This window comes from Molothrus ater, chromosome 2, assembly GCF_012460135.2.
Source record: "Molothrus ater isolate BHLD 08-10-18 breed brown headed cowbird chromosome 2, BPBGC_Mater_1.1, whole genome shotgun sequence".
Taxonomy (NCBI): Eukaryota; Metazoa; Chordata; class Aves; order Passeriformes; family Icteridae; genus Molothrus; species Molothrus ater.
In genome coordinates, this window is record NC_050479.2 from 79,480,641 (window position 1) to 79,503,614 (window position 22,974).

The 22,974-nt window shown below is 37.6% G+C and overlaps 1 protein-coding gene across 1 annotated transcript in view; it reads left to right on the top strand.

Annotated features, from left to right (window-relative positions):
- The window catches only part of SLC36A4 (solute carrier family 36 member 4), a 94,899-nt gene that overhangs the window by 12,983 nt on the left and 58,942 nt on the right, over window positions 1-22,974 (top strand). Inside the window, 2 exon segments of the mRNA XM_036392095.1 lie at window positions 8,369-8,596; window positions 9,307-9,405. Of these exon segments, the coding sequence (XP_036247988.1) occupies window positions 8,369-8,596; window positions 9,307-9,405 (327 nt within the window).

Below are 22,974 nucleotides of genomic sequence, written 5' to 3' on the forward strand. Positions count from 1 at the left end.
TCCTTCTGACTTTTTTGTTGAGTTTAAAAATCAATTGTGGAAATGATGGAAAATAAGGCATAAAATGGTGTAGGAGCCAGTTGTCCCAGAAATATTTTTTTTTCTAGGCTTTCTGCTGACTTCCTTTTTTCTCTCCAAACTCCTGGGCATATTTTGTCCTTTTCACATAACTGGAATTGTTTTTTTAGGTTCTTGTTTAGTCCCTTCTATTCACAGAATCCACTGTATCTAAATGAATCCTGATTTTTGTTCCAAAAAATGCCTGACATTGACATTTCTACAGCTTCCTCAGTAGTCAGTTCCAATGCTTTCTTTATCTGTTAGACAGCTGCTTCTTTATAGAAGCCTCAGATTCTTACTGATATTGTAAGTTCTTTTTTTTTCATGTTCTAGCTATAAGTAATTTATTCTTTTCTATTTGTGGACATCTTTTATATTTTTGAATATTTTTGTCCTGTCTCCCCTCGATCTAATAGAGGGGAGACATGATATAATCTTAAAATTGTTCTTGCTCTTCTATGAATGCTTTGCATTTGGTCACATCTCTTTCTTTCAAGTTTTATGCCTGAAGTTGCTGAAGTCAACTAAACAAATGCAAATGGATCCCCACAACCACAAACAACTTTACACATTGCAAGCAACCCCAAACCTTTGAATAAAACCCAGCTACCCCTTTTCTTCCCTGCTGCCATCCATCACTGACAAAAGCAAACAAAACCATGCCTGGCACTTTTGTGACACTTCTGCTTTCATTTACCTGCTTTGTCTCTTGCTCTCCAGTCCTTCCAAGCTCTTTCTCATAGGGGGATTCTCTTGATGGGGTCCTGGTAGGTGTTGGTCCTTCCTCGGGGCACACTTGGCAGTTGCAGTCAGCAGTTTGTGTGTCTGAGCACGTGGTCCATGGAGGGTCAGCCAGCACAGGATGGATGCTCAAACACAGACGCGTTGAGCTGGTGGTGCTCTCCCTTCTTTTCATAATTCCAGGACACTACCAATGTGCTCTGCTGTGTTTTCTGCTCAGGGAACTATGGTTAATCAGATGTCATAAAGTTTAATGAGTCTGAATCTCATTGGGCCTGTATCTATACATGCACTGGTGAGGAGGCACCTTGAGTTCTGTGTCCAGGTCCGGGCCCCTCACTTCAAGAAAGACATTGAGATGCTGGAGTGAGTCCTGGCAAGGGCAGTGAAGCTGGGGAAGAGACTAGAGAGGAAGTGATATGAGGAGTGACTGAGGGAGCTGGGGGTGTTAAACATGGAGAAAAGGAGGCTCAGGAATGACCTCATCACTCACAGTAACTGCCTGACAGGAGGCTGTAGCCGGGTGGGGGATGTTGTTTTCTCTCAGGCAGCCAGTGACAGGATGAAAGGACATAGTCTGAACTTGTGCCAGGGACGGTCCAGGTTGGACATCAGGAAGAATTTCTTCATGGGAGGGTTTGTTAAGCATTGGAACAGACTATGTGGAGAGGTGGTGAAGTCCTGGAGGTGTTCAAGAAATAACTGGATGAGGCACACAGTGCCATGGTGTAGTTGACAAGGTGATGATTGGTCAAAGGTTGGACTTGGTGATCTTGGGGATCTTCCAACCCAAACGTTTCTGTGACTCTCTGATTCTGTCTATGCTCCTGTGAGTAGTGAAGTGAGGAATAAGGTGTGGTAGGTTGCTGAGCATTAATTGTCCATATGGATTCTTACTCTACCCATAAGGTAGGTAACAGGTGGCTTGGCATAGCTTATCTTAATTTAATTGGGAAGAAGGCTGTCCCCTTGGGCAGTTAGCACATGGAAGATAGTTTGGGTTTTTCATCCCCTTGTGGATGAGTATTTATATAGTGTTTAAGAAGTGTTCCAAGTTCTGTGGATGAAGATCTATCAGAATTAGGCAAATTTGTGTATTTGGAAGCTGTGTACTCTGTCATTTGTATGTTGTGAGGGAAAAAAAAATACCAGCCTTTAAAACTACACATCCTACCTTCAGAATCTGTCTCTAAAGCTAAGAATACTATCTGATGTCATTTTGCTGGCCTTCTGAAATGAGTTCTTTAATGCATGCCTTGTAATGCAAGTTTAAATTAAAGCCTTTCTTATCAAATGCTTACCTGATCAGCTGGTTATGTATATGATGTGGTCTTAGGCAAAAGATGAGATTGAACACTTGCTGACCTTGGCTTTTATAGATTGGGGAAAAAAAAATCCTAAAATGTTTTTCAGGAAAGTTTTTGAAAGCTCATTGAAAGCTCTTACAGGAAGGCAGCTGCTGCAGAAGCAGTAGCTGCAGAGACCTACAACATGGACCCTATGGATGGGTGGATTAAAGTCATTAGCAATTCAGCAGTTCCACTTCCAAATGTACTTGATTTGGACTGCCCTTTGCTTGCTCTTCTCTGAGGGAGAACTCTGGTTTGTTTCTTCCTGGCAAATTTCTATTGCAGAAATCAGTCCCGTAGAGGGCACCAAAGAACAAAAATTGGTACAGCCTAAGTCTCTAATGATTTGGGGTAGTGAAAGGATGGGGAAGGTCGACAGAGGGAGTGGGGGGTCAGGAAGGGGAGAACTGAAATAAAGGAAAAGCATAGTAAAAATATTACTGATAGCACACCGTGACTGATACATCTGCATTATAATCTGTACTTTGCTGATCATATTTGCACGTTGGTGTGTGCAAATTAAACCCATTGAAACTGGTGGAAACTTATACTGAGATTTTTCTGCGTTACGTTACGGTTTCCCAGACACTGTGATGCAAGATCCTATCTTCAGTTATGTTGAATAGCAAGTCAAGCTTTTCCTAAGGAAAAATATTTTCCAGGAGCAACAAAGAAACTTAGATTGGTGACAAAAGTTCTGGTTGACTCTGTCAGGATGTAATATGAGACTTATGGGTGAAAGTGTTTCAGACTGGAGAAGAACAGTAAAGCTGGAATGAAAATCTTGAGGGCTAACTACAGCAAGGCTAGGGAAAGAACACACAGGGATAGAAAAAAGAAGCTGTGCTCAAAAAAACATGGTCCCCTTTCATGCCGTAGTTGCTTTGCATTTCCTGCTTGGACACCAGAGGACCCTGTGTAAAGAGTCCTGGCATTTCTTAGAGTCATGGAATTGTGAAGGTTGATTTTTGCAGAGATTTTTATTAAGATTAACCAATACTGCCATGTTCATCAATAAACCATGCTCCCAATTGCCACATCCACACATTTCTTGAACACTTAAAAGGGTGGTGATTCCAAGACTTTCCTGGACAACTTCTTCCAATGCCTGACCACCCTTTTTAGTGAAGGAAAATTTATTCCTTTCTTTTGCATGTTTGCTGAGTTCTCTGCAAAAGTGTCCTCTTTCATTGTTTGCTGATAAAGCTAAGAAATGAAAACACGTTCTTGCTTTTTGTGAGCCTTTTTAAAAATCTTTAGCACCCTGAAGATGACCCATCAGTAGCATACTATGTAGTGGAATTCTGATTTTTTTTTCCCAAATTTTTAGGGAAAAAGCTCACAAAACTTTGGGAATTGTGCTTAGTCACAAAACTGGATGTGTTAAAAATGCTGCAAAGTACAGTATTAAGTTTCAGGGAAGTGCCAAAACTAAATGAGCTGTGAAACATTTATTTGGCCTGTTCATGCAAAATTGCAGTGTTATAATATAGTCTTTATCTCTCTGATAACATACTGATTTTATCCCAGATCCGGCCTTGTGTGTTGAACTGGCTGTTGCTCTGAGCTAAGTAAGGAAGAAATTAGGAGCAACCAGTGAGTTCAAGGACTGCTGTTTTGAGGTCACTAGATGTTGAAAAGTCCATAAAATTGCATGACAGAAAGAGTGTGGTTTGGGATACAGGCAAGGAAACAGTGGTCTCAGTTGAAGAGACTTAAGGACATGGAATTATTTCTTGCTTCTGAGATAGTTCCTTTAAGAAGGAAGTGTTTTGTTTTTTCAACTGATTTTTTTTCAGCCTCTAATTGTGCATTAGTTTTCTGAGTGGAGAAGGAACTTGATATCTAGATTTGCACAATGTTTGATATTCTTGTATTCAGCTGAATGCTATGCTTGGGTTGTGTAAATGAGTGAAAAAAACTTTTTCAGACATCACACCAGCATGGTAAATTAATGCTTGAGTAACTGAAGTAACTCCTGATGAAATCTTTTGTCTGGGGGCATCACTATGCTAAGTGACTTCAATGTCTATGTGCTTCCTTTCTAAAACCATAATATTTCCTCATGTGGTTTGGGGAAATGTTTGACACCAGGTCATGTTGCTTTGTTCAGGACAAAGGCAGTTACATGGAGTGTTGGCTGCTCTTGGCTCAGCATGACTGCCATATGCAGTAGTGCACTAGCAGAGAGCAGCAGAGGATTGAAAGTGATTATTGTCCACAATAGAAATCTGAGGTAATATTAATTCTAATATTTAGGAGACTAGATTAGATAGAAAGTGCATCATAGTCCATCCTAACACAGTCAGCAGTAGATTTACACAGAACTAAACAGCACATGAAAATGTTTAAAAATCCAAAATTCTTCCTGCTGTTTTGTATGTTGGTACTTTTGGAACAGTTTTAAGTGTTGTCTGATAAATTTTTCGAAGCAAAATTTAGGAAAACACTTCAAAGTCATGATGATGTTAGCCTGAAAAAGTCATTATAATCTCATCTTCATTAGAGTTTTCCTTTGCTACTCTGCTGTCAGATCTCCCACAGCCATTGTTTCAAGAGAGAGAGTAGTGATCCTTACTTTCTATAACTTTTGCATTTTACTTTCCAACTCAGCTTTCTTCTACCTGTCAGTAACTCTTGCCTGTTTGTTTAGTTCTTGCACAAGATTAACCCTTGCTGGGTCTTATCTGGTGTGCCTCTTCTGAGTTAATATATAGGATCCCATTTTTGTCACATCTCAAAATCCAACTTTGCAGGATATTTTCTCTGGTCTTGCCTAAGCCCATAAGTGGTACTGCTCTGACTGATGTTGTTAAAGCTGCTCTCTTGATACAAAGTTGATTTAAAGGTGTATATATATATCCACAAAAGGGAATAAACTGTGTCCTCCTGTGCATTTTTATCAGTATAACTGTGTCCATGAATCTGAATTTGTACATGATGAGAAAGCACTAGATGCCACTTTGAATTTAGCAAGTTTTTCCATGCTGTCACTGTCAATAAATATCCTTGTATCCAAGAAAGGTTGTTAGATTTTGGACGGATGGATGAACGGACAACTAGCTAAAGAGGGGGAAATAAAGCTGTTTGTGTCATCAGATTCAGAGGATAGTGGTCATGATCAAGAGCCAGCAATGTGCCCTGAAAGCAGCAGCACCCTGGGTTGTATGAGCAGAAGAATTGCTGGTAGATGGAGAGAAGTGATTGTCATCCTTACTACCCATTTGTTAGACCATATCTGCTGAGTGTTGATACCCTCAATACGGGAATGCCATTGACAGACTGAAGTGAGTTTAGGGGAGACTGCTGAAATGATTGGGGCTGAAGCACCTGTCCTTTGAGGGCTGCAGAAACTGGGCTTTTTCAACTTGGAGAAGTGGCTTTTGGAGGACTTAGGAGCAGCCAGGACTGCAAAGAGTTTAGAAAATAAAGTCAAGTTTTGTGCTTGGTGAGGTCAAATGGGAGGACAAGGGAAAGTTGTAAAAAATACAGGTAGGTGCCGTTCCTATCTCAGGCTAAAGACAGCTGTGACTGCAAATCTGGTTAAAGCAGAATAGTAATCTGTACTGAGCAGGTCAGGAATTTCATCATTTGTATATTTTTTATTTTTTCTCCCCTTACAGCTAGAATGTCTTTGATGCCCTGACTTCTTTTTTTAAACTATATTTCAAGGAACAGGACCTGCTACAGGCTTCTGCAAGTCATGAAGTTTTTGAGAATCTGTTTGGCCTCCATTCCCTTCTCCAGAGAATTCTGGAGCAGGGAACAATGTAGGGAGAACGGTTACCACACTTATTGTATTGTAAAGCAGGTTATAGTGTTGTGATTTATTGCAGGAATATAACTCATTCTGAAACTGCAAATGGGAGGTGGGAAGGTAGGGCTAGGGAGGCACTGTCTGAGCATTTTAGTCAGCTGTGTTTTGCTGATTGTGCATCAGTATCCATTCACCTGATGAAGGTTGTGGAGAGTTTGTGTGTAGCTGTAGTATGTTCTTTCTCTGTGCTTCCCTCAGTACTCTTGTGAATGTAAAAGGCAGATAATTATAAAGGCTATTTTGTAGCCTTTATAATTACACACATGTGGAGATGTGATCTTATCACACCCATCATCAGGGCCAAAATTTGGATACGATTTTATAGGGTATTGTGTACTGCATTTTCCAACAGTATTAGCCAGTAAACTCCAGTTGAATGGAATTTGTGGTGGTAATAGGAAAAAAATATTTCTGACTTCAGGCACTTTCTAATGGGGTTTATATGTACTACGGGAATGCCTCTGTCTGTAAGAGAAGACTGAAGTGTTTGGATACTTGAAATTATTTGAGTAGAAGCTGGTTTATACTGTGGTATTGTAAAAATGTATTTTAGAACCTGAACTGTATCTTGCCTGCTAGTTTTTGTTTGGTTTGGGTTTTTTAAGGAATGAATGTTTTATTTATTTTTTTTCTAATAGCTCATCAGGCTACAGATATTTGTATAAACTGAAGACATGCTGGGCTAAATATTTATTGTAGCAGAGAGTTTCTGTGCTCAAATCACTTTGTGATTCTTAGAAGCTCTTTTACATGTCCTTGTGTGCAGAGCAGCTCTGGCTACCTGCAAGTGCATGCAAGCAAGTAAACACACAAGACCTGTTAAAGTGAAAGACCTAAAGTGCTTGTTCTGCATTTCTGTTTTAAGTGTAGTGGGAAAGCAGGAAGCTTCCACAGAGAGCATTACTTCATGTGGCATTAGGGAAATAATTTGGTTAAGTGTTTGACTTACAGCTTGGCAAAGTCAAGTTATTGTAGCTGTGTGAATTAAATTCTAAGTGTAATTAGAACTTCTTTGTAGCTTTCTAAAAATGGTATCTTAATGAAAACTACCAGATGTTAAATGTCTTGCAAGTGACACTATAGATTCTTGCAAGGTAGAAACCATCAGTGTTTCCATAATGACCAGTGATGTTTTCATGTAATTGAGATTTCTGGAAAGCATGCAATTGCAGAATTATATCATTTAGCTTTTCCTTTTTCATTGTGGAAAAAAAAGTACAGTGCTTTTGGTTACAGAAAGAATAGTTTTAAGTTAATTCACTCTTTCTGAATTTGTGGATTGTTCGAAACAATGGAAATCAAGCAAGTTATTTCAGTTATATATCAGTTTAGCATTTTTGTTTGTCTCTGTGGGAGATTAGGATTTTTTTTTCACTGTCTAGGTATATTTTTGTAGCCATCAAGCCAAAGGCTTTATGCAGCATGAGTAGATTAAGTACAGTCATAGGCTCATTTGTAAGATGCTGAATGCAATGGTAGAGAAGAAAAGGATACCTAAGGGAAACAGCATGAGGAGATCTAAAACAAATAAAACGGTTCTTGTTTTGCAGCAAGCAGAATAACCAGCAGCTCTGAATGTTTTGATTGTGGTGTGCACAGCACAGATGGCTGTGTAAATTTCCACAAAACACATTTTTGGCAGTTGCAGCCACGCTGAGTTTTTCCGAAAAGAAGCAGTGAGAGTCATAAATAGTTCCAAACTCAATCTTCTGGTTTGCACTACATGCAGCTATTATAATGTTATGTACAAAAAAAACCCTAATGCACTTTCACATTGTGTACTACTTTTAATTTATAGGCATTAATTTGTATCAGTTTATTAGATACAGAACTCTCAATTCTGTCATGGTTTTTAAAGTTGAGTTAATATTCATTAATAAAAAAGTGAAGAGTGAAAAAAATTCATTTGAATTAAAGGAAAGACAGGCATGCTCTTATTCTAACATTATTTTGTATGTATGCTGCTGTGATGCGTATGATGAAGGCATAAGGTTGTTAGGCACTGAACTCAAGTGCAATAGCATTTTTTTATCTAACCCACTTACTCTCCCCAGGAAAATTCAAACTTTTAAGATTTAGACCCAGATCTGTCTGGCTTGCTTCCAGTTTACCAAACTCCCTTTCTGAAAGGACTCTGATCTAAACTGCATGTGTGAATTTCCTCAGTGGTGGGATAATGATGCTTTCAAGCCCTCATTTCATCATTTGCCTTAAGTATGAAACACTTGCTGGAAGTGCCTTGTCTTCCCCTCTGCACTGAGTACATGTACAGGGATCTCAGAATTCTTGTCCCTCACCAGGTGGAGCAGAGAGACAAACTTCCCTGTAGGAAAACAGCAATGTGACCATATACTCACTTCTACCACTGTTTAACGTGTTGGTTTTGTTTGTTTCAATAAAGGTCCATGAAGGATTCTTGGAAAGTAAGATTGCTCCCATGAACGTTAGTGCCACTGGCAGCTCCTCTGAGAAAAGGAATACTGATTTACGAATATACATGCTGTGCTTCCTGCCATTCCTGGTCCTCCTGGTCTTCATTCGTGACCTTAAGAGCCTGTCCTTGCTTTCATTGCTTGCCAATCTGTCCATGGCTGTCAGCCTGGTGATTATTTACCAGTATATTGTTAGAGTGAGTATAAAAAAGTTTATTATCTGTTCTTTTCAGTGTGGCAAGTTATGTTTGATGAATGTGGCAGTTGGTTTCTGATAGATATATACTGACTGACAATTTCTGAAAGGCAACACTAACTTTATTTGAGGCATCTTAATTTAAGATAATAAAAATATTTTATTTTCATGAGTGGGAAGTGGAGCATGGGAAGAGAGGCAATGAGAATATGGACTGGGCAAGGAGGCAGGAGAAATTATGAAAAAAATTGGATAATTAATAGTAATAGTAATTAATCATTCTGCAGAACTTTGTCTTGTGTTAAAGAGATGTTCTTTTAGTGTCCCTTATGGTTTTAAAGAATATCTGTGCAGTATGAAAGCAGGTTAGAAAGAGCAGTACACTAAGAAGTTTGCAGAAGATAAGACTTGAGATGTGCGCTTTCCCTTCTGTTTTAATAGATGCTCCCTTATGCACACCAATGTGTTACTTTAAATGTGAAAATTTCTAGTGACAGTGATGGAATTTAGAATAAATACATCTGCAAGTTTCCATGTGGAAAGGTGGCTATAAATGTGTATAGAGGACTAGGTTTGGGAGGAAAATCAGGGATTGTTAATAGCAACATGTACACCACTGTCAACATGTACTGAGTTTTCTTTTGTATAACATAATGCATCAGTCAAAATTGTAGGAAGAGGTAATACACTGTTTTGCTTTGTTCTCTTCAGGATCTAGCAGATCCTCGAAAACTGCCACCTGTGGTTGGCTGGAAGAAATACCCACTGTTTTTTGGGACTGCAGTATTTGCTTTTGAAGGAATTGGTGTGGTGAGTGCTTTTCACTGTCTCTTCAAAATCACTGGTTTTGTGCTGGGGATACAGGCAGTTTCACTCCTGTTGTTATTTTTTAGGTTTTGTGAAGCACTAATCTCCTGTGTTAATGTGAAAAGGATTAATTTGTCTGGTCAAATAAGGTGAAAGTTGTGGACACAACATCCCCATGGCTTGGATGCTTAGCCCTGTCCCAAATTGCAAAAATGCATTTAGTCCCAAATAGTTAATGTCAGGAAAATCCACAAACACCTGAGGTTTATGTCCAAAAAGGAGACAGAGGAGTCCTGCAACTTTATTTAAACAAAGGCAGAGAGTCCTCTGGGGCACACACACCTGCGGGGTTTTCTCTCTCGAGGTTTCAGAGGGCGCAGCCTCCTTTTATCCCAAACTCCCTTCTGCATGTTGCCCTCTTCCTTTCCCCATTGCTGAGGTACTTGGAGGGTACAGCCTTCCTGAACTGCCTACCACATATTCCCCCCTTGAACCTAGTGTTTTACCCCAAAGTTCAGAAGTTCAGGTGTGCAGGCCCACTTGGCTGTTTCAGGAGTCAGACTGTTGGGGCTCTGTAATGAACCTGCTGCCCAAAGCCAGTAGAGACATTAAGACCCATTTCAAAGATGTTAGCACCCATCCTTTCATCCATCAAATTATTTGCAAAGACATTAGCTTTCCTCTCATTAGTTAACCACTTTTGTTCCATGTGATATATTTTAAAAGGTAGCTAAAGAGGCCTCTTGGAATGGTAGGTCATAAATTGTTGGGGAAATTAGTGTATATACTTTATTTGTTCTATATTTACATATTTAAGTGAGTGTTATGCTTAAAGTGTATGTTTAAAATTAAAAAACAGCCAACCAACCCCTCCTTCTGTCCCTACTCCGTCCCCCCAAAAAACTCCGAACAAACCCAAACGAAAACAACTCCAAAGCAGCATGCAGTTAATCTGAAATGATTGTCTGTCACTCATATAACACAGAAGATTTTCATGTAGTCTCTTTTCTTTTTTAGATTTGTCAATTCTGACTTTAACCAGATTATTTTACCTTGCTGCTGTGTTGTCAGAATAGCTGAATAGGAAAACCTTTTAACTTAGTTTGAAAACATACTTTTGTAACGTATTTTCCACTGTTTCTCACATATGAACTGATTGATCCAGAGGTTTACCTACCATAAATCTGTGTGTATCTGAACATCTTTTGTCATGTGGAAATTTTGTTATAGGAAATCAGCTGTTTGTCTGAGATTATTTGATACCTACAGGTCTTGGGCAAAAAAAACCTCCCCAGGCTCGGAGAATCAGACTGGACTACACTAAGCTTGTTACTTTTTGGTTATATAGTCTGCCTGGGACAGACTACACTTGCTGTGTGTGTCATGCACAGTAGATCTGATCTGATGCATGCCCCAGTTTTATCAGGTTTGCTCATGTACTGCATAGCACACAGGTATTTGTAGCCAGGGAATCCCAAGTGAGAGCTCTGTAAGCCTCGGGAAGGTGGTGAAGGCTTATCATTTGGTAGCAGTAGTTTATTGAATTATAGGTAGGGAATTGGTTTGTTGTAATTATTTTCTGGCACATTGGATGCCAAATTAGACAGCTCCTTAAGTTTACATCAGTAGTGGCAGCATTGACTTCTGATGTAAACCTCTTAAAGAACTTCCCAGAGCATTTGCTTGTTTGACTCCCTGGTTGTTACTAAGGACATCTTTAAGAACATGAATTTTTTATGTCTCTTTTATTCAAGAGCTTAATGATGTAGGGTTTATTCTATGTGTACCTTTAAAATGTAAAAATGCTACTTTATATTATTAGATATTAGTGTTATGTATGTATTGCATGTTTTTCTGCATAGGCTGTCTCTCTTTTTTACTTGGTCATAATTTACTTCCTCTTCAAAGCAAATTGAAAGCATGGTTAAGTTTTCACCTTTTTATTCGTTTTTACAAACTAATTAAATGTTTATGTGTATTACAGTTCAATACACTTTGTGTGTGTGCTTACATTACAAAAAACCATTAATATAACATGGCTACCTTTATAAACTGAAATGAAAGTGAAAATCTATAGCTTAATGTCTGTTCATTATATACAGCATGATATTAAGATGTCCCTGCCTCTCAGGAATATTTTGGGCATGCAGCATGTTTGCTGTGCATGCTTATGCTGTATTTGCATTCACTATAGAGAAGATCTGAAGAAAAGATTATTTCATATATTTGAATAATCAGAACTAAACAAAGTTGTTGAAGCATGAAATAAAAAAAAGATAAGTGAAGGAAAGCAAGACAAGACATTTCCTCTTTATATAATTAGTATTTCATGTAATTCTTGGTGAATTATTTAATTGATAACTAGTTATTATAGCTCAGGAAGTTGCCATCATAAACCTGTTGTGTAGCTGGTGTGTGGTAACTTTGTTACCCCCTGTCTTACTGTCCTTCCTAGGTCCACATGGTTGAGTTGTTCTGGTAAGGAAAAAAAAAAGCTCCATTTAATTCAATTGGCTCCTTAGTCTACTCTTGTCTGACTGCAGGCACATAAAATGGATTTATGTAATCTTGGTCTTGTTTTTAGAGACTTGATTTTAGGTTCTGTTCTGGAATGTCTTGCAAATATCTAATATTACTGTGAAGCTGTCTGAACGTGGCATTATAAACAGACGCCTTAAGGTCTTAATTCTCAGAAAAGTTGATTTTGATTGCTTAATTTTATACAATAAGTTGGCATACCAGTTATGGTATGTTATGAGGTCCCATTTTTCCTTTTCCTTGCATCTGAATGTGTGTTATGCCAATTCTCATCTTGAGAGCTGCCAGATTACTGGTGTTATGTAAAGGGACAATGAAATTCTGAGGTTTTGGGCTGGTGAAGTCATCTTAAGCAGAACCTGACAAGAGAGGAAAACTGCCCTCAGTGTGTTTGCTTGGGTTTTTTTTTCATCCCATTGATCCAAAATACATATATCTTAATTTTTTTTTCTTTTGGTTTAGCACTTGTCATCACTTAAAATATTACTATAGTTCATTAGTAACTAATAAAAATTAGTGACACTAATAAAGCAGAGGACCAATGCACTAAATGGAACATGTTTCAGAGAGCTGCAATGATTCAGCAGATTCCTACTAGCACTTTCCTCTTGATCTTGAGAGATCATGTTTGCCTCACAGATGATGAGTGTATGAACATGGGTTTTGGTTAAAATCTATAGTTAGCTTAGGACTGATTAGCTGTCATAGTGTTGTAAGAAAATTAGCAGTATGGATTTTGGAATATTGTTGCTTTGGCTATAGTCAATCCCTAAATAAATATACTTGAAGAACCTCAATTTTACTGACTTTAGTCTGTAATAACGAAAATGTGGACTATTTATATTTGAAATACAGGATCTCAAAGAAACCAAGGTAGTGCCTAGAAAGTAGCACTTGAGTGGTACTAAGAGCTAGTTTAAACATTTAATCAGCCAGTATTATAAAACTATTTTGAGACATATTTCATTAAAATAAAAACAATTAATATGATGAATTGATGATATTAATGTGATGAATTGAGCTGTTCATACTTGCCTGTGATCCATCTAGACTCTTACTTGATGGCAGGTTTGAGCAATTTTGGTAATTTGCTAAAGTCTAGGCAAGTTGTTTTTTGTTGCAATTGCTGTAGCAGGAATAAGGTTAGTGCTATTGAAGAGCTGATTAATGTTAATTCATGCTATACTCTGAGTGATGCTTGTAACAGGAGTAAGAAGTGCTGCAGTCAATTGCTTGTGCTGTTCATTTAGTTGCTGCCACTTAGAGATGTCTGTAAAAATGGGCTTACTCCAGATTGGTCTAAGGTTGCTGCTGCAAATGGTGGCTGTCTTGACAGCTGGGTGGGGATCATTACTGTGTGGGAACAGGAGAAGTTGACAGCAGGGGCACCCAGTGACCCCGAGATAGCAAACAGCAGATGAGAGCTCAGTACTGTCAGTCTCAGGGTTACCATTCATAGTGTTGAGGGTTGCTTTGGGATTTCATCACTTGCAAGTTTAGACTTTAACATGATCTGGGTGACCTTGTGAAAATCCTACTGACTGGTGACATCAGTTCAGTTTGTGGAACAGCAGTGGCAACAGAAATGCAGTACTCCTAAGTGGATGTGTTAAGAAAATTAATCCACAAACACCAGAGGTTTGTGTCCAAAAAGGAGACAGAGGAGTCCTTTCTGGCTTTATTCGAATAAAGGAAGAGACCATGGGGCATTCTGGGATCTCTCAAATTTTTGGAGGGTGCAGCCTCCTTTTTATCCTAATTTCCCGGACACATTTCCCTTTTCTCTTTCCCCATTGGCTGAGGTACTTGAGAGGTACAGACTCCCCGATAGGCCTGATACTAAAGATTTCCCTCTAATGAATAACCCTCCCTTTTAATTTTTAATTGATATGGAATTTAGAGGTTTTTCTTCCCCACTGTTTCTTTCATCTCTCAATGTCTAATTTCATTTATCAGCAAACCTAAAGTTTATTTGTAAAAGCAAATATCTTTTTCCATTCATCAATCAGTGGAATCCTTCCCATTGTTTCTTTTATCTCCCAGTGCTAGTTTTATCTAGTAGCAGACCCACAGCTTCTTTGTAAAGAAAAATCCACTGTTCCTCTCAGATGCAACAAACCACATAAGATATTTGGTTTTGTTTAAACCTTCCAATGAAGATTTTGGCTCAGGGACAGAATGTTGATTTCAAAGTGGAGAAAATGTATGTTCAGCCCTCAGTGAACCTTTTTGAGTACAGGGCTGTGCTGGGGCTGGGAGATTTGGCAGCTGCTGCTTTGCCTCTGTAGTTTGGTTCTTTCTGGCTGTGGGTTCCCTGTGCCAGATGATGCTGCCTGGCAAAGCATGGGGCTGGTGTTCAGGCCACAGAACAGAAGTGAGAACCAATGCTACTCCTTGAATACAGGAGCTGTGGGTGATGTAGTGGAGTGAAGATGTCTTTCACAGAACATGAAACATTATTTTGTAAGAACCATGTTAGAATGCTTCTTTCATATTCCAGAGATGAGTAGGCCTGATTTTAAAATTAATGTGAGATTTTGTTACTGAATTAAAAGTAACTTCAGACTGAGTTTGTCCAAAATGAAATTAAGAGTGTTGAACGCCCTTTTTAGAGGGGTGTAAACCAGCGCCTTCAGGCTTGGCTCTGTCTGCAGCATTACCATGTGCAGGTAACAGCTTTGCATAATGTTGTTTATGTAATAGCAGTTACACTTAATAAATATTTTGTGTCAAAAGTCTGCTTGGGTTTCTTGTTCTAGATATAAAAAAACAAATCCAAATGTGAAAGTGATACTTTATAATAAGCTTCAGGAGGAAGAAGGATGCAATAGAATCATAATATTTAAACAAGGAATATAATTTTCCTTCTCCATTACATATAAATATGCTAAATTAACTGCAGTTTTTACAATTGAGTGTGATTTTTTCCCTCCTGTTGAGTGCTGCAGACTGATTAGCTTAGTGAAGAGAAAAACATTACTTTCCAACATTAATTTCAGGTTTGGAAAATAAGACTTCTTATATTTTGGCCTGTTACTTGAAGATGTCTATTCAAACTGCTTTTGAACTTGGATATCACAGCTTTGCAGCCGAAGATAGGGTAGTATTTGTATACCAGAAGACAGGCTCTGGAATCACATTAGGCAGCAGCTAACCAATTCCAGAAGATTTAAAAAGAGAAAACTAAGTGGATTATCATTTTAAAATGTCATTATTTGGATTTGGAAAGTAATGCAGATGAGCTTGTTAGGCCTGTGGCTTTGAGATAAAAGCCTCTCATTGTCAAAAACTCTTTTGACAGATTAGTATTGTCCTTAAAAAAAAAAAAAAAGAAACCCAGTGGCATGCTTCCCTTGTCCTTAAGACCAGACTGTATTTATCAGAAGCAGACATTTAACAGGTAACCTGACATCATCTAAATCTACTTGAGGCATCAGCTCTTTGGACCAAGGTATATCAATTCCATTGGTGTTCTTTTTGATGATGCAAAGGCTTGTATCCTCAAAATGTGAAAGGTGAGAATTCTCTGAGGATCTTTTTGTGTTTGGACAAGCATGTCTTTGTATTTGGACTGGGTTTGATGACTTGTGGACATGACCTACTACTAAACGTACATGGTAAATGTGGACTTCAGATGTGTCAGCAAGAAGTGTGTTGTAGCTACTGTGCAAAATCAGGAAACGATGAGCAAATGTATTAGAAACAGAGAAAGTTGTTAGGTGCAGCAGATAAAAAGATGTTGTATCAGAAACTGTTAAAAATATGCATCTGCCCAATTCAGATGAATGTTGATGAAGTATCAGACAACTTGATATCACCTCTTTATCAAGTTAAATATTCCTTACCAGTAATCTGCACTTCCTGAGAATGGAGAAACTTGCTTTCACCCTGGAGAACCATTGTTTTTTACATAAGCTACTTTTATTACTTCTTATTTTAAAGGCAATTCTTAATAACACAAACAGTCCCTAGGATAACATTCTTTCAGCAGCATCCCACACACATGCTTGCAGCATTCAAATGTTTCTTTTTCTTTAGAAAACCTAAGATACACATGCATTTACGCAATCGTAGAACAAAGGCATTTTAAGTTTACTGCTTACTTGCCTGAAACTTGATGACTTTGAAGAAGGGGACAAAGAGCAAGTGACAGAGTGCCAAGTTGTTGTGCTCTGCCTTGCCAGCTTACGGCAGGTGGATTTTGGGGTCTGAGACCCAGCTTCAGTGAGGTACAAAAGCTAATTTTCCTTTTAGATGTGACCCTGTCTTAGATGGAAGATGTGTTTGCCTTAATTATACATGCTGTAGAGGCAGAGTGATGCACATACTACTTATGCTGATGTTATGTATAACTAAGAAACATAGTTAAATAATTTCAGGCAGGAATATTCACCCAAATTATTTTGCTTTTTTGGAGCCAGATTTTTTGTTCCCCTGGCCCATCATTCTGTAAGTCCTCTAAACTGCAGCTTTTTTGAACTTAGTTGTGACAGTTGGAAAAGATTTCCTTTCTGTTATGTTCTGAGTGAGCACTTACCTGCAGTGTATGGAATTCTCCAAATTGTATTTAATTGTAAGTCTTCATGATGTGAGAAAGATCTTGAATATAACCCTGAAGATGCAGAAATGTTAATAACTTTTCCTGGAGAGTGCAGCTAGCTAGAACAAATACTTGCATCCTTGGTTTTAGACTTTCATGTCTGTCATTTAATCAGCAGCATCTTAACTTTACCATCTATAATAGGCTCTGTGCAGGCTTTTCATTGATGAAAGTAGCATTGCAGTGTGTGCACATGCTTGTGTATATATGTAACAATAAATAAAGTTTAAGTTCTAGTTTGCCTCTTAAATATTTTGCCAACATGTTTATTTTTTAAGTTAAATCTGTTGTAAATCATGAATCATTTACATTTATTGAATAAGGGATGATGGAGACAGCAGCTGGAAAAAAGTTATTTTATTATATGGCTGAAAATACTAGGTATTAATAAATCTATCATTTTGTCAAAAGAATTTTTAACTCAATAATGTTCTTGAATGTTCACTGAAGAATACCTTTCCTAAACCTAAAATTTTTTATTTATACATGTTCTCCCAGAGTTGAGAGCCGTAGTAATGTACTGCTGAACACTTCTGCAGGCATCAGTAATGGCTCCCTAATAAACATTGTGCTTGAAAAATTATACTGATTTCTCAGGAGCAGCAGAAGAAAGAATCCTAAAAGAAATGGGAGAGGTGGAAAGGGAAAATATTGTAATGGGGAAGATATTTGGAGTGAGAAGATTATAGCAGGAAGTGATGTGGTGTGTGTCCTTCAACTTGTCTTGGTGTATTCTTTGTGTTATGCTTGAGCTGTGTGAGTGTGTCATGGGAAAGGTGATGAGTCGTGCAGCTGTCAAGGTGGCATGCTCTCAGGGCAAGCTGAATTGTATGGAACTGTTCTAAGGAAAGTAAAATTGTCAGTGTCTTCTCTTCCTTCTGTTTGGATTGGTTGGGGTTTCTTTTCAGAATTGGGTGGTTATTTCTTTCAATGATGGCCTTGTAAAATGTAAGATGTGACATGCAAAACACTTTCTGTGTTAGGGTCCTGTTGTTTTTTAACTGTTGATCCAGGAGTGTATATGTCTGTATTTTCAAGGCTCCTTATCCCAGGGCAGAGAAATTTCTATATTTAAAGTTATAAAATTTTGTAGGTATCTAATCCCATTTATTTCCTGTCATACTCATTAATCCTCAGTGGAAACCATTGTAATTTATTTTTTCACTTCTGCAGTAATGAAATTTGCACAGCCCCATGCAGGACCTTGCAATATGTGTATACTTTGTTCTGTGTCCCCTTAGAAACTAAAGCAACGTATGGGTGAAGGAGCATTTCACATAAAAGACAAAAGACCTTTTGGGAAGACGTTTTATTTTAAACCATTTGCATTGAAACAGATTGAAGCTTGTAAATTTTTTCTCTTACAAAGGAACAGGTAGGGATAGGTGAGAACTTAGTAATCATTATCACTTATTTTGAGGGGACTTAAATTCAATGTGGGTTTGATCATTGGCTGGCATAAAAATTTAAGTGCCATTACAGCTTTGGGAAATTTCATTTTTACCTCCTGAGCCAGAAAGAGTACAGAAATACACAATCATATACTACATCTTTATGTATTATTGCAGTAGATTGGAATATACCCTTCAGCAACACTTGCATTTCTAAGTAGGTTTTTCTTTTATCACTTACCTTGTGGAAATTTTGAGAGTAGCATAATTTATGCAGAACGTGTTAGACCATAGTGCTGTATAGTCTGTAGGCTGCAGTCCAAGTGGCTGGGGGCTGGAACTGTCTGATAAATTAGAAACGTAATTTTCTATTAGCATTTATCTTTTGCTGGATAAAACCACATACTAATGTAAAGGCCAGCAAAGCATATAACACTTCAGTGATTTTGACAGGACAGATATTTAAAAATATTTTAAAATATTGATGGCTGAACTAAAATGCTGCTTTATCATTTTCAGTTTTCATTGGAGAGAAATTTTTTGGATTTGGTTCACAAAGTCACATAGGACACGATAATACACAAACTTGCAGAACTTCTGTTAAATTTCAGAGCAAGGTAAAGATTAAATAAATGTAATAATAAAGTGATAAATAAATTCTTTAATATAATAAAATACAAAAATGAACCCCTGGAGAATGCAAAGTTTGGACGGCAAGCTAGGTAAGATTTACACAATTCCTTCAAGCATTGTTAAATCAAGGCCATCAGAATAGGGCAGTAGATTGGGTTTGGTTTTTTTGTGTAGGTGAGTAATTCTTTTTCCTGGTGAAACAAGTTGAAAGGGGCTTTACTGGAGTCTGAGGAGATTGGTTTTTGGAGTGATTGGCATTGCTCAGCAGGTTTCAGAAGGCACTGTGTTCTGTAGTAAGAACTTGTCTTCTGGATTTATTTATTTCATATAAAACTTTTACTATAAAAATTGATGTACAGTCACCATTTGGCTTGCATTTTTCCTTGGGTAATAGTAGCTGCCCTTTTGTTTGCAGTCATGAGGGATCTGTTAAGGAAAATTGGATTGTTTAATGTACGTGTTCTAAATAGTGATGTTCTGTAGCTTAGTAAAGAGAGTGAGCTTTAAAAGTGTACCTAAAAGTGATGGAATAGAAGCCTGTTGCTCAAAATATTGCATGACCTTTTTCTGTGCAGTGCAAGAGGAGATGCACTAGGACAGAAAAGCAAACATGGTAATATAATAATGATGTATGTTGTTACTAATATTTTACTTGAGGTAACTGTACTTTGTCTGCAGCTCCCCCATAGGCTGTGTGGTTGTAAATCCACCTTTCAGTGAGCAGATGAATTCATTGGTACCTTTTGCAGACAAAAAAGGAATGGGCCAGGCTTGCACTGCATTTGTCTGCTGAGGATTTAATATTTGTCTTTGGAGGTTAGGTAGTAGAATTTAGGTTTACATATCTTGAGTACCTTTGATATCAGATTTTTTTGCTTTGAACAGGGCTTTATTTTGCTGCTGTAGAGCATGATTAGGGACTTTTTTTTCCCGGAGTAAATTGATAAATATATTGGTTTTAATTTTCCAAAATTCTTGAGTTGTCTCTAGCTTAAGCCAGTCAAAACTTCTATATAGCTGTCTACCTGATATACTTACTTTAAAAGTGCAGGGGATAAAGGATGGCCATTTTAGTGGGATTTCCTGAGAAATAGAAAGGTGACTTTATGTATTTAAACATTAAGCACATCTGCTCTTAAGCTATCCATTCCAAGGTTAGCTTTCAGTGGCTATGAAAATTAAATAAAAGTTTATCTGATTGTCTGCAGGTCAAATTCTCTTGTGGGGTTTTTTTTTTAGTGCAGTTATATGAAAAGTACAGTAGAGATTTCTGATTAAAATCAGGCAATCCCCTGCAGCTTATTTGCAGGAAGACTGTGAGTGTAGCAGGATATTCAAGGCAAGGGATGAGGAGGCAATGGTATTACTGGGAATATTTATACCTACTTCAAGCAGCTTGAAATGAAGGGGAAAGCACTTTGCATAATGGATGATATCAGATTAGCCAGGTTATTTCAAACATTCAGTTACGATTCTTTGCCAGTTAATTATGGCTAGTTTTGAATTTATTTGGTGGATGAAAGCAAGATGTACTGTGCTTGTTTTGCAATTTTAAGAAGCCAAAGGTTGATTGTAACTAAAAGAATCTAGTATTAAGTTTCAAGGAGTACAATACTAGTGATGTGTGCAAATGTCTCAAAAATTGTAGGAAAAACTCTGTGAAGCAGCTGACAGAGAAAAATTAGATAGAGAGTTTACTCAGTGAGGAGGAAAAAAAGAATGGAAATTGAGAAATTATGAAAAGAATAAGCTTAGTCTAAAATATCTGATTTCGTAGGTGTTTAAGGCTATGACAGGGACTAGTGTGAAGTGAAGGGGAGAGAGCTTGAAGGAAGCACAGCATAGAAATCAGAAGCACAGAAGAGAGTCATTAAATAAAAAGATTAAAAATGTATATTTGAAACTGAATCTTATCTCACTTCCTGGTTCCAGGAAGGAAGCAGTAAAACCAGAACTAAAACGCATTTGTGAGAAGAACCTTGTCTCTTGCATTCAGATGAAATGTTAGGTTTTCTGAAGTCATTGCAAGAGGAGCTGTGCAGGGACTGGAAAGAAATTTTACAGTGAAGATCTATCCAGTAGCTGCCACCAGTGACTCAGTGTCAGAACAAGCACTGGCTCACATCATATCTCCTGGCAGCCTCTGTCTCCTTGTGGATGCTCCAATGATCTTTTGGATCCTGATGGGCTTCAACAGCTTAGAGAGCCGGGTGATTTTGGTAAAATACATGTAATTGGTTGTTACTCAGTGTCATGCTAATCCCATCAGTTACAGAAGTTTTTAGCTTGTCTGGAGTGGGTGATATTGGATACTCTCTAAAACCTGGCTCAAGTTCTTTGCATGATTTCTTTGGGGAACAGTTTTACTGAGGGAAGCATCTCCTGCAGTGATGACTGTCTTGAGATTGCTGCTGCTCAGAGAGGGTACTTGAACCTGGGAAGGCTCGTTCTGAGCTGGGCAGGGACACTTTCACCTGGACTGAGTGATTCAGAAAAGGCTGCATTAGCATTCTCATCTGTTCAGCCTGGAGGCACATGTAGTCCTGATACTAACTCAAGGATAAGCTGGGAGGAATTAGTGTTTTTAAATATAATTTCAAGGTCTACATATGTTAATGTGTCTCTCACCACCAGTCTTATTATCCTGGATTTCTTTTAGTGTCTCATTTCCTTACACTCACCAAAAATGAAAGTCATAACGTTAAAGAGGGGATGATGATATGAGAACATGAGTTTAAATGGATATGTTTTATTCTGATTTACTCATAAGTATACAGGAAATTATATATATTTTATATATATATATATTATATAATTGCATTTTATGAGTAAACTTGGTTTTGTGGATAGTTAGAAAGCAGAGTGTGTATGCTTAAGAGCATTGTCCCCTAATGGTTTTAATTTTTTTTTATGCTTTTGTTTTCTTGAAGAAACACTGATCTTCTGGTTTAAATGCTAAACTGTTTGGGTTTAAATGCTAAAGATAAAAAATGTCTGCATAGTTATAAATTTAAAAAGAAAATTTCATTGCTTCCTTTGGAATCAAGAACACTGAGCATAGTGTGTGGCACTAGTCCTTTACTTAATTTATGAACTAATTTTCAGAGAAACAATTCTATGATAATCTTGTCTGCCCGTGGAAAGAACTTTGTTAAAATATAAAAAGATTTAAAAGGCAGATATCCTGGTTGGAGTCCGTTACGGACCATGTCTCTTTTTGCATTCTTCCTGCTGCTCGACACTCATTTAAAAATTGATTTAATTTCTGAAACTCTCCTTTGTTTAAATTCTGCATTCCCCACCAGATCAAGTTACAGTCTAAGTTCGGGTTCTTTTCTGGTGGAACAACATCAGCAGTGGAGGCTCTGAAATATATAGAGAAGTTAACATGTATAATGCATTTTAATTGAATAGGAATAAAAAATACTGATTTAATTGAATAGGAATAAAAATCACTCTAAATGTGTACCTTTTTAGGGACATCTCGGTTCCCAAGTGTAAAATTACTTTTTGGGATTTGAAATATAGGAGAAATAGGGCCATGTGCTATAGACTGGCAGTGGTGTTATGCTACTACAAGTAAGGAAGTAAATTTCAGTGGGTGATTAGGAGGAAAGGAGTAATTACCATATGGAAAATAATATGCCAGAAATTCAGATATATCAATTTGTTAGTTAATTAGTGGATGAAATCTGTTTTTTCCATAACTCATATTGCTTAAATAATAAATATTCAGTCAATTGAAAAGCAATTTTGTATGATGAACACTAGCTTTTACAGGGCAACCTTATTGCACTGGGACTGTTTTTCTGTATTAGATATGACATAAGTGCTAACCAGGGATGACAAGCTTCTTTAATTAACTGTGCCATCATCAAATATAACCTGCATCTCTACTGAAAGATAAGCTGAACTGTGAACTTTATTCCACTGTCTGTATTGCCTAGATCTTCATTACCTAATTTCATCCTAGTGATGCCTTTTTGGGACTACCTAAAAACAAAGACCAGAAAAAATTAAGAAATAAAAAGTGGTTATATTTATTAAAGGGCCTTCAGGTAGTTTTAGGGCAGATGAAGCCCCCCACAGGGGCTACATCCAAAAATGGATGATGGGTCATGGATTTCCATACTTTTATAAGTATGATCCATTTGCATATGGGGGATTAATCTTCCAATTACGACTTCAGGTAATGAAGTCATTTTACCCCAAGTTTGCTGCCCCCCAAATCACTTTTGTTTACATCTCTTGGGGCTGAGACAGTAAGATGTCCTTGATTCCGAGGCCTAGAGAGGAATTGCTTTGTCTGACCAAAATAGGAAAACAGTAGCTAGCACCCTATATGGAGTTTAGAGATATACTCTAAAGAATTGCAGGATTACAGATATATGAAAAATAGAAAAGCTAAAA